We start from the raw sequence: 12,942 nt of genomic DNA, 5'->3' as shown, positions 1-12,942 counted from the left end.
TCACGTGTAACTAATTAAAACAAATAAAAAATTTTTAAATAAATAAGCAATAGAGATTTAATGATGTTCTTAAGTAACTTCTTTCCAAAGGTCTATCACATGCCATGACCTGTCAACAGATGGGAAGAGGTTCACAAATCAGTTACACACAAATTAAAGCTGGCGATATTTTAAAAAGCCCGTGTTACAACTAACTATTTAGAATACAAAGAAAGACACTGGTACAGTAACAATGAAAAAAAAACTATATTATTTAAGTGGCCAGATTTTTAAAATATCTCTTTCCCCAGACACTATCTCTTGCCTCTTGCTTTCAGGCCATCTGGTTAAGTGCACTTATACTCATCTACTTAGTTTTTAAAAACAGTTTTAGAGGGAGTTCTCTCATCTCTTCATTGCCTAAGTAATTAAAATATATTTTTAATTCCACAGTAATCATTGCTATACAGATGGTTATCGTCCCTACTACGCCTTTTAGTTTCAATTTCATGACAGACCTTCTATAATCCAAAAGGATTCCTTGTTCTAGCTGCCCCAATCCAAAATTTCCTGTTTTTTTCTCCCTCCAATCATTAAGCTACTTAGTCTAATCCCTCTAATACTTAACCCTCATTCACTCCAATACATTACTTGGAGGATAATTTTTGCCTCTATTTTGCTGAAATTATAAAAAATCAAAAATTAATTTTGATAATTAAAAATTATCAAAAATCAAATAAACATTCAGATGAAATTATCACCAAAGTTTAGATTATGTAGAAAACAGAACTTCAGTCCTTGAAAACAAGGCATATAAACTTAAACACTCAAAAGCAGTATTGAAAAATAAAGACCATGATCAAAACATACCAAGAACTTAGACAAAAATAACACCACACTTAAGAGTCATTGGGCTGGGCATGGTGGTGTACACCTGTAATCCTTAGCAACTCAGGAAGCTGAGGCAGAAAGATTACAAGTTCAAAGCCAGTCTCAGCATTTTAGCAAGGCCCTCAGCAACTTTGTGAGACCTCGTCTTAGAATGTAAAAAAAGACTGGGGGGACTGGGGTTGTGGCTGAGAGGTAGAGCGCTTGCCTAGCACATGCAAGGTGCTGGGCTCAATCCTCAGCACCACATAAAAAATAAATAAATAAAATAAAGGTATTGTGCCCAACTACAACTAAAAAATATTAAAAAAAAAAAAAGCTGGGGATATGGCTTAGTAGTTAAATGTCCCTGGTTTCCATCCCTGGTACCAAAAAAGAAAGTCATTGGGATTAAAGAGGGCATAGAGATACAGCCTAAAGGCACTGAGAATTTTTTCAGTGAAATAACAGCATAAAAATTTTCAAACATTAGGAATGATATGGACATCTGCAGACAGGATGCAAATTAAACCCCAAATAGACAAGACTGAAAAAGAACCTTTCCAAGACGCATCATAATCAAAATGCCTAATATGCAGAATAAGTACAGATATTAAAAGCCACAGAGAAATATGTCAGGTCACATTTAGTGGTAAACTCAATCCAAACTCTAAATTACCAGAAGGCTTAGAAAGATAATCCAAGCTTTGAAAGAAAACAACTGCCAACCAAGATTGCTATTCCAGGAAAGCTATCCTTCAGAATTAAAGCTGAAACAAAATCTTTCTGAGGTAAGGATAAACTGAAAGAATTCATGAATACTAAACCAGCTATACAGAAAATACTTCAAGAAACATTGTACACACAACTCAAAACAAACTCCAGAAGTCCTGAATGCATAAAGTTCACTAGAGTAACAATTAAACAAAATTGAAAATTAAGAATAAATTAAATATGTGAAACAAACCAAAATGGCAGGAAATGGCCTCAACTTTATAATTAAAATACATCAAGTGGCAGAGTGAATTTAAAAATAAGAATCAATTACAGGCTTTGTGGAATAGACTCGTTTTTGTTTTGTTTTCATATTTTTAGCTGTAGATGGACACAGTGCCTTTATTTATTTATTTTTACATGGTGCTGAGAATCAAACTCAGTACCTCCTAAGTTCTAGGGAAGTGCTCTAAGACGGAGCTACAGCCCTAGCCCCTGGAAGAGACTCATTTATAGGTAAAGACACCCACAGGCTGAAAGTAAAAGGATGGAAAAAGATAATCCATGCCCATGTTGTCTGAAAAAAAGAAAGAGTAGCTACTGTCATAACCAATAAAGCATATTTCAAGCAAAAAATCAATCAGAAAAGACAAGGAAGATCACTATATACTGGTAAAGGAAATAATTCAATGATAAGATATGATGATGGTCAATACTTCTTAAGATATTAAGTTCCAGATAGACCCCCAATACAATAATACTAGGCCATTTCAACACACCACTCTCACCAATAGATAGGTCATCCAGATACTTGTAATCTAAATAATAATTCAAACAGACTTAACATATATCTATAGAATAATTCATCCAACAACAGCTGAATACACTTTCTTCTCACAGCAGCTCATGGAACCCTTTCAAAAACAAACCATATTGTACTGTCACAAAGCAAGTCTTAGTAAACACAAAAATTCAATATAAACTCTTGCAGCTCATGAGATCATAAAGAAATAAAATTAAAAATCAACAGCAAGACAAATTATAGAAAACACAAACACATGGAGATTGAACAATACTCTTTTGAATGAGAAATAGATCAAAGAAGAAATGAGAAAAGAAATAAAAACATTCCTAGAATCAAATGAGAATAGTGACACAATGTACTAAAACCTCTGGAACACTATGAAGGCAGTTTCAAAAGGAAAGTTTATAGTATTACATACCTACATTAAAAAAAAAAAAGAAAAGAAAAAAAAAAACACTCAGAAAGATCCCAAATAAACAATCCAATGCTACATCTCAAGGACCTAGAAAAGAAGGAACTAATTCTAAAACCAGAATCCAACAGAAAATAATTAAGATCAAATCCAAAATTAATGAAATAGAAAAAGAAATAGGAAAAAATCAATGCAACAAGGAGTAGATTTTTGGAAAAAACAAGCAAGATTGATAAACCCTTAGACAAACTAAACAAAAGAAAGAGAAAAAAGATGCAAATCAAGAAGCTATCACCACAGACATTTATGAAGTCCAGGGAATCATTAGGAACTATTTTGAAAACTTATATTTCAATAAAATGGAAAATCTAAAAGATATTGACAAATTTCTAGACACCCTGACCTTCCCAAATTGAATCAGGCTATAGAAAACCTAAACAGACCAAAATCAAGCAACAAGATTGAAACAGGAATAAAAAGCCTTCCAATCATGAAAAACTTGGGAACAGATGGATCCTTGGCTGAGTTCTACCAGACCTTCAAAGAACTAATGCCAATCCTTCTAAATTTTTTCCATGACATAGAATGTGAGGAAACACTCCCAAATTCATTCTATGAAGCCTGTATGCCCTGATTACAAGACCAGATAAAGATACATCAAGGAAAGAAAACTATAGACCAATATCGCTGATGAACACAGATGCAAAAATTCTTAAGAAAATATTAGCAATTAGCATTCAAAAAGATATTAAGAAGATTGTGCTCACTGATCAGGTGTTGGATTCATCCCAAATTTGCAAAGTTGGTTCAACATATGCAATTAAACAAATATAATTCATTACATAAAGAGAATCAAGAGAAAAATTGAAATGATCATCTCAATAAATGCAAGAAAAAGTCTTTGACAAAATCCAGCACCCATTCACGCTAAAAACAGTGAAGAAACTAGGTTTAGAAGGAACTTAATATCATAAAGGCTATATGACAAAACTAAAGACAACAACATATTAACTGAAGAAAACCTAAAAGAATTTCCTCTAATATCAAAAATAAGAAAAGAATATTCACTCTCACACACTCCTATACAATATAGTTATTGAAATTCTAGTCAAAGCTAACAGGCAAGAGAAGGAAATTGAAGGGATAAAAATAGGAAAAAGAAGAAATCGAATTACCTGTTTGCTGATAACAGGATCCTATTTATAGAAGATCTAAAAAACTACCAGAAGACTTCTAGAATGCACAAATTCAGCAAAGTAGTAGGATATAAGATCAACATACATAAATCAGTAGCTTTCCATATACTCAAATAATGAATCTGCTGAGAGAGAAATCAGGAAAATAATTCCATTCACAATAAACTAAAAAATGAATAAATAAAAACATGGGGATAAATCTACAGAGGTGAAAAACCTATAAAATGAAAATTATACAACACTGAAGAAAGAAATTTAAGAAGACCTTAGAAGATAAAAAGAACGCCCATGTTCTTGGTAGGCCAAATTAATGTTGTCAAAGAGTCACATTAGTGAAAATCATCTACAGATTCAATGTTATCCCTGTCAAAAAAAAAATGACATTTTTCAAAAAACTAGAAAGAAAAACAGCCCTAAACTTCACAGAGAAGAATAAAAGACCCAGAATAGCCAAAGCAATCCTGAGCAATGACACCAAAGCTGGAGGCATGGGAACACCTTATCTCAAATTATACTATAGAGCTACAGTAATGAAAAAACAGTATGGTTGTGGTATAAAAACAGATATGAAGACCAATGGAATAGAAGATACAGAGACAAATGCACACATATACAGGCATCTGATCCTTGACAAAGTTTCCAAAAATATACACTGGATGAAAGATAGCCTTTCTAAACAAATAGTAATGGGAAAACTAGATATCCAGATGTAGATAAATGAACCTGGATCCCTGTTTTTCACCCTACACAAAAATCAACTCAAAGTGGATCAAAGACCTAGGAAGTAGACCAGAATACTACACCTGCTAGAAGAAACACAGGTTCAGCACTCTACCATATTGACACAGGCACCAACTTCCTTAAAAGACTCCAAAAGCTCAAGAAATAAAACCAAAAATCAATAAGTGGATAGCATTCAATTAAAAAGCTTGTATACAGTAAAGGAAATAAGAGTGTGAGGAGGATCCTAATTACACTAAGTTATAGTCCATGAATTTATATGCCAAAATATACTCTACTGTCATGTATATCTAAAAAGAACAAATTTTTAAAAAGAAAAGAAAAAAAGTGAGGAGGGAGCCTATATAATGGGAGAAAATCTTGTTGCCAACTACTCTTCTGACAGGAGATTAACATCCAGAATACAAAAGAACTCAAAAAGCATAACACACACATAAAAAAAATAATAACCCAATCAACAAATGGGCAAATGATCTAAAAAGAAATTTCTCAAAAGAAGAGATGCATTCCTCTCCTTGTTTATTTTCCCATTCCCCTCACAACCTCTTATATGTAATTTTGTATAGCAATAAGGGTAAACAAGGAGAGAAATGAATTACAGTAGATGGGGTAGAGAGAGAAGATGTGAGGGAAGGGGAGGGGGGAATAGTAGGGGATAGGAAAGGTAGCAGAATACAACAATTACTAATAGGGCATTATGTAAAATTGTAGATGTGTAACCGACGTGATTCTGCAATCTGCATTTGGGGTAAAATTGGGAGTTCATAACCCACTTCAATCTAATGTATGAAATATGATATGTCAAGAGCTTTGTAATGTTGTGAACAACCAATTAAAAAAAAAAGAAGAAATGCAAATAACAAACAAACTTTAAAAGAAAAACATAGCAAATCAAAATTGCTATGGTTTGGATATGAGGTGTCCCCCAAAAGAGTTCATGTTAGTGAAATGATTAGATTCTGCAAGCCGTCACCTATTTATAGGTAGGTGGGGCATGGCTGGAAAAAGTAGATCACTGCAGGTGTACTGGGAACTGTATTTTGTTCCTGGCTCTTTGCTCTCTGTTTGCCGTTTGCTACAGGCTGAGCAGCTCTCCTCCACCAGGACTTTCTGCCATGATGTTCTGCTTCATTTCAGAGCCACAACAATAGAATTAGCCAGCCATGGACTGAAACTCGCAAACTATATATCCCAAATAAACTTTTCCTCCAGGTTGTTGTTCTCCGGTATTTTGGTTACAATGACAAAAAGCTGACTAACATAAAACTACACTAAAACACTGAGAATACAAATAATAATTGCTGGTGAGAATGTGTGGAAAAATGTACACTTATACACTGTTGGTAGGACTGAAAAGTAGTAGACTGCTTTGAAAAACAATATGGAGATTCCTCAAATATAGTATCACCATGTATTCAAACTATCTCACTCCTTGGTATTAATCCAAAAAGTCTAAACTCAGCATACTAGAGTGATTCATGCATACCAATGTTTATAGGACTGTAATTTACAACAGCTAAGTTATGGAACAACCTAGGTCCCTGTCAATAGACAAATGGATAAAGAAAATGTGGTATATATACACAATGGAGTTTTACTCATTCATAAAGATGAATGAAATTATATTATCTGTAGGTAAATGGATAGAATTGGAGAACATCATGGTAAGTAAAATAAGCCAAAGGTCAAATGTTTTCTTTCATATGAGGAAGCTAAACAGGGAAAAAAAGGGAATTAAATGTGTATGTATGTGGGGTTGAATCTCATGAAAATATACAAGGGAGACTGTTTGGTTTGGATATGAGGTTTTCTCCTCTAAGCTCAAGTGTTAAGCAATGCAGGAATGTTCAGAGATGAAATTATTATATTATAGAGAACTTATAGCATGATCAGTGGATGAATACATTTGATGGATTAACAATTTGAATGTATTACTAGAGGTAACCTGTAGGCAGGAAGGGCATGGCTGGAGTAAGTAGATGGCTGGAGGAAGTAGGTCACTGGGAGCATGTCCTTATGGATTATATTTTGTCCCTGGCTCCCTCCTTGTTCATATTCATTCTCATTCATTCATTCTCATTCATTCATTCTCTCTCTCTCTCTCCCTCCCTCCCTCCCTCTCTCTCTCTCTCCCCCCCACCCCCCCTTCCTGGCTGCCACGGGCTGAGCAGTTTTCTTCCACCATGCTCTTCTGCCTTATCTCAGGCCCACACTGATGGAATTGGCTGACTAGCAACTGAACTTCTGAAACTGTGAGCCAAAATATATTTATCCTCCTCCAAGTTGTTCTTGTCAGGCATTTTGATCACGACAACAAAAAGCTGCCTAACACAGAGATCAATAGAATAGAGGAAGGGGACTGAGAGGGAGAGCAAGGGGAAGAACTGGGAAATGAAATCTACAAAATTATGCTATGTCCATGTGTGAATATACCACTTATATATATATACACTATAATACAACAATTAAACAAATGGTTAACAACAACAATAACCACAGAAGGGAGATAAGTAGAGCAAACAGATCAGGGTGAGAAAGGGGGAGGGGGATAGGGAAAGTACTTGGGAATGAGATTGATCAAGTTAAGTGCATGTATGAATAAGGTAAAATGAATCTCACTACTGTTTACAATTAAAATGTACCAATTAAAAGGATAAAACAAATATTACGACATTGGATACAACAGAAAGACAGAAGAAGATATATAAGAGTTCTTTTTCAAAAAAATTACTTATTTTTATTCTTTTTAGTTATACATGACAGTAGAATGTATTTTGACATATATACATGGAATATAACTTATTCTAATTAGGATCCTATATTTGTGGTTGTACACCATGTGGAATTACCCGGGTTGTGTATTCAAATACAAGGATAGAAAAGTTCTGCCTGATTAATTCTCCTGTCTTTCAACATACAGTTCTAAAGAACTTGGGAGAGAGGACATGTATCACAGACTAATTAGTAACCTAGATTTTGAGTTAGACCTGGTTTCAAATCCTGGCTCTGCTCTTACCAGTTGTGCAAGTTTGGACACGTCACTAATGCCCTCTAACTTTGTTATCTACCTACAAAATAGGGATGATAATAATACCTATCATACGGAATTGTTGTGATAACTAAATGAAAATATACATGAATTTTTAGCTTCATGCCTAAATGATAATTGTTAGCTGAAGAGTTCTATAATTAAGCAAAACCAAATACTCATTGAGCAAAATTATTCAAAAAATACTTTATTAAAAATAAAAATTTAAAAAGTGTTCATTCACTTTTGATTTTATTTAAGAAGGCTACTAATCTGAAAAAGTAAGGAAAATGGAAAAATGCTTGAACCAAAGTAAAAGCAAAGGAAATTAAAATTTCCAAGTAATTGTTTTATAGATACATAAAGAAACTATTTGTTTTGACAGAAAGCAAACATCTATCATATTCCAATAACGGTTAAAAAATTAGGGCACCTATTTTTATTAGGAAATAAAGTCCTCGTTGGATTCCACTTTATCCATATATATAAAATATGAAAATTTTGACAAGCATAATAATGATCATTTAATGAATTAATACAAAGGTTACTATAACTTAATAATAATTTAAAAAAGAGTCCTGAGATATTAGGGAACTGTTGATTAAACTGTAACCATAAAAAGTTTTAAAAATGCCATGTATGAATTAATATGTTATACTAATGAGCACAGAACCACCAGTTTCTAAATTTTTCTCAGGCTATTTCTTAAATAATTTGTATATAGCTGTTTTGATCTTAGAAGCCTGTGCTATAGAGCTTGTGGATAAGATTCTAAGGGCCAACTCTGTCTTTAGAGGGGTTAACACTTTCTATTCTTAAAAAATATATATCAGATTTCAATAAAGCCATGTAAAGTTGGTATGGAGCATTTGCTGGAGTTGGGGAACCGAGAAACAACAGAAAACAGCAGAAACACAAAACATATTGAAAACACACATTAAAAAGAGAACTCACCACTGAATTATTTCCGTGATTTGGGCTTCCCAATGTGCAACTGATTCTTTCTTGTCTGCTATATCTTTCACCTCTTCTTCTAACTGTTGGTTGCGCATACTTAAATTCTCATACAAAGTAGTAAGCTGAAAGGCAGTTTTTAAAGTATGCATAACTTTTAGGACCAAGACTTCAAGGTGCTCAGATACCTATTATTACATCTGATAATTCACAATCTTCCACTCAAAAATTCTTGTCTTTTAATTATTACACATCTTCTGGTCACTGAATTTGCTAATAACAAGTACTCTGAATTCTCATGCTTCCTTTGCTTGTCCTTATACCCTACACTAAATCAGTTCTGCTTCTGTGAACATTCACATTTGTCAGAAGAATGTTAACATCATATCTCTTTGTTTCTTTGTGTCTCTCATTTGCAAATGTCTTTGTCATCTTTTTTTTTTTTTTTAAATCAAGTCATAAAGAATTTCAAGCACATTCAAAATGGGACAATACAAGTGAATGCCCATGAGCCCACCATCAATCTTGTTTCATTTATGCCCCTATTCTATTCCCCTTTTTCTTGTATTATTCTAAAAGAAATAACAGAAATTGTATATTCACCCATACATAGATCAGAAAATAAGATATATATATACATATATATAAGATATATGTATATATATATATACACACATACAAGATATATGTAAGATAAATTGTATATTCACTCATATCTGAAAATAAGGCTATATCTTTTTAAATATAATTATAATATTATCATACTTAAATTTAACAAGTATCATAATACCATCACGTTGGTATCAATTATTCAAATTTCCAGTTATTCAACATTTGTTAAACTTAATCATGAAACCAATTAAGTAAATGCAATTTAATGGTTTGATATGTCTTTTTAAGTCTGTCTTACAGATTTCTATATAATACTTTTTTTTTAGAGAATTTTTTTTAATATTTATTTTTTAGTTCTCGGCGGACACAACATCTTTGTTTGTATGTGGTGCTGAGGATCGAACCTGGGCCGCACGCATGGGCCGCACGCATGCCAGGCGAGCGCGCTACCGCTTGAGCCACATCCCCAGCCCATATATAATACTTTTTAATTCTAACTTATTCATTAAAAAAGTAGGTTGTTAAAAAAAGGAAAGAAAGTAGGTTGTTCTGTGGAGTTTTTTTACATGCTGAATTTGTGTCTTCACTTTTGCTGCATACAACATTCTAAATTCCTTTGTCTTCTAGGTTCCTTCTCCCATCCCCTTTTTGTTGAGAAGTCAGCTTTCAGCTTTTTACTCCTTTGAATACAATGAATCTTTCTTCTCTGATTGCTTTTAGGATTTTATGTTGATTGGTTGCTACTTTTCAAGCAGTTCTGTGATTTGTCTACATGGTGTTTGGATTCTATCACCTTTAGGGTTTGTGACATTTCTTGAATTTGTGGTTAAATGTTTCTTAAAAGCTTTGAGAAATTATAGGCTATTAACTCTGCAAACACTGCTTTTGCCATTGTCTTTTTTCTCTCCTTCAGGGAAACCAAATATTTATTTATTAGTTCTTTTTAGCATGTCCTCTACAGCTGGTATTCTGTTTTCTGTACTTTCTATTGTTTTAACCTGTCTGTATCATAGTATGAATTGTTTTTAAATGTACCCAGTCCTTTAGCTCTTTCCAATCTGACATTTCCTATTACATATTTTGATCTTTTGATTTTTCAATTTTAGAGACCGTTTGATTTTTTTATATGGACTGCAGAAGTTAAATTCTTCACAATGTTTTCTACTTTCTTGATTCATTATTATAAAGTCCATTTGTGAAAATTCCATGCTGGGAACTCCTTCGGGCTGTTTGCACTGGTGCCTATTTTTTTTTCCTCCCTTCCCATGAACACTTTTGTTTTTGCTGTTACATTTTTTTTCCTCTCCTGGATTTTAGTGTTTTGCTTATTTGCTATTATCCCTGGTAAGTTTTTTATTTATGTTTTACATTTATTTTTACTGGATTTATTTATTTATTTTTCTTTAGTTGCTATACCATTTAATATGAGCAGTATATTAGTTCCTCCATATCCTTGGTATGCCACCATTCTTTATTACAATAATCATTCTTGAGCATGTACATACAGCATTCTCACTGTCATTTTCATTTACATTTTCCTAATGACTCTGAACATCTTTTTATGTGCTTGTTATTCATACATCATCTTTCACAAAATGTCAATTCCATTTTTTTTCTCTACATACTTAAAAAGATTGTTGGTAGGAATTGAGTTTTAAAATTTTTATATGTTGGGCTGGTGTTGAGGCTCAGTGGTAGAGCACTTGGGTTTGATTCTCAGCACCACATATAAATAAATAAAATAGAGGTCCATTGACAATTAAAATTTAAAAAAATTTATATGTTATGAATAGAAGTATTTTTTTAATCATATATACGATGTGGAAATATTTCCTCCCTACCTGTGCATGTCTTTTCATTTTCTTAATTGTTTTCGAATTTTGAAATTCAATGTATCATAGTTTTTCTTTCATAGACTGTGCTTTAAATGTAATTCTCTAACCCCCAAATAACAAAGATTTTCTCTTATATACTTCTTACATTTCAGTTGATGATGTATTTTGAGTTAATTTTAATCTAAGTTCATTTTTTTCCCTCAAACATGGATATATAGGTGTTCCAACAACATGTGAAAAGACTATCCTTTTCTCATTGAATTATAACTGAACTGATTCTCCTGAGAGATCAATTCAGCATAAATATGAGGGTTTACATTCAGACTCATTTTTTGTTTCATTATTCCAATTCTAGAGGTTTCTTTTATTCCTATATATTTATATTAAGTATTAAGATTACATAGAATGAATCCTCCAAATATAGGATATTTTCACCAAATATTTTGGCTTTTCTAGATCTTCTGTACTGCTGTATAAATTTACGTGTAAGCTCACCAATTCTAACAAAAAGCATACCAGAATTTTGACAGGAATGTTCTTGAATTCACTATAGTTCTATCTGGAGAGAATCTTAATAATGAGTCCACCAAGTCATTAACATAGTATATGGACATGTTTGGATAGTTCTCAATGCATCTCAGAAATATTTTCTAAATGATCTTCCTCTGGTCAATTCCAAGAGCTCTGAAATTGTTTCTTTGCTTTGTTTGTTTGTTTTGGTGGGGAGGATTCATCAATCTCTTCATGCTAGCACAACCACAAGTCTACCAGTCATTTTTGAGAGTTGCAAATGCAGCATCTTCTCCTCACTGGTCCCTGCAACACATTCTTTTTTGATCACCACTGTTTCTGGCAGTCTTTCCAATTAATTTGTGGTTAGGGTGTCAGCAGGAAATTTGTAAGAGTAGGAAATGCAGACTTCCCATGCTATAGTACAACAGTTACAGAGAGTTGTTTAAAACAAGTCAGAAAAAGTTAACCTTTGCATTATTACTGAGTAAGCATGAACTCTGGAATATATTCAAGTCCCAAATCTGTGGTCAGGAAAACAACACAACTCTTCTTTGACTTGGTATTTTCATCTATAAAGTGGCAAGAATAATAGAGCTTATTTTAGACAATTGTGGAAATGAGTTATATAAAATAAACTCAGAAGAAGACCTACATGTAATAAATTCTACCTAAGTATTAGTTCATTTTGCATGTTTGGAAGGTTTTACTATTTCTGTGTTGAAATATATGACTTATAATATTTACAACACTAGTAGTGCTCTTGAGATTTTAAGTAAAAAGGCATATTAAAAGAATGTATACATAACTGTAATTATGAAATAATATGAGTGTGGAAAATCTGGAAAGGAATATTATAAATTACAACAGTTGTTTTGTGCTGATGAAATTATATGTGACTTTCATGTTAAAAATTTTCTATGTTTTTTGCAATGTTGCTTTTGTGTAAAATCACAATTGGAAAACAAGATATAAATTACATATTTTGTACTATAAAAACTATTTAATTTGGGCTGGGGTTGTGGCTCAGAGGAAGAGGGCTTGCCTAGCATGCTTGAGCACTAATGTCTTCAGCAGCACATAAAAATAAAACAAAGGTATTGTGTCCACTCACAACTAAAAAATAAAATGTTTTAAAAAAACTTTAATTTTACTCTGGCATACATATAAATTTTATTTGCAAAAACTTTTCTGAAAATATCATTTGTTTGTTTCTATTTGTTTTTTTTTTTTTGTTATTTTTGAGGCTTAAAATGAGAAAATCTACTGTGTGTAACTTTCAACAGTAA

The 12,942-nt window shown here is 32.7% G+C and overlaps 1 protein-coding gene across 14 annotated transcripts in view; it reads right to left on the bottom strand.

The window, feature by feature from the left end:
• The window catches only part of CDC42BPA (CDC42 binding protein kinase alpha), a 327,214-nt gene that overhangs the window by 86,510 nt on the left and 227,762 nt on the right, over positions 1-12,942 (bottom strand). For all 14 annotated transcript variants that reach the window (XR_014022435.1, XM_081297456.1, XM_081297457.1 and 11 more), the window contains one exon: positions 8,697-8,821. Coding sequence is in view for 13 of the 14 variants with exons in the window: in XM_081297456.1 (XP_081153582.1) it covers positions 8,697-8,821 (125 nt within the window). In the remaining variant the exon portion in view is untranslated. The remainder of the gene's footprint in view (positions 1-8,696; positions 8,822-12,942) is intronic.

Source organism: Spermophilus citellus (assembly GCF_964194105.1).
Source record: "Spermophilus citellus genome assembly, chromosome: 6".
NCBI classification, from domain to species: domain Eukaryota; kingdom Metazoa; phylum Chordata; class Mammalia; order Rodentia; family Sciuridae; genus Spermophilus; species Spermophilus citellus.
This window is presented reverse-complemented; position numbering and strand designations above follow the sequence as displayed.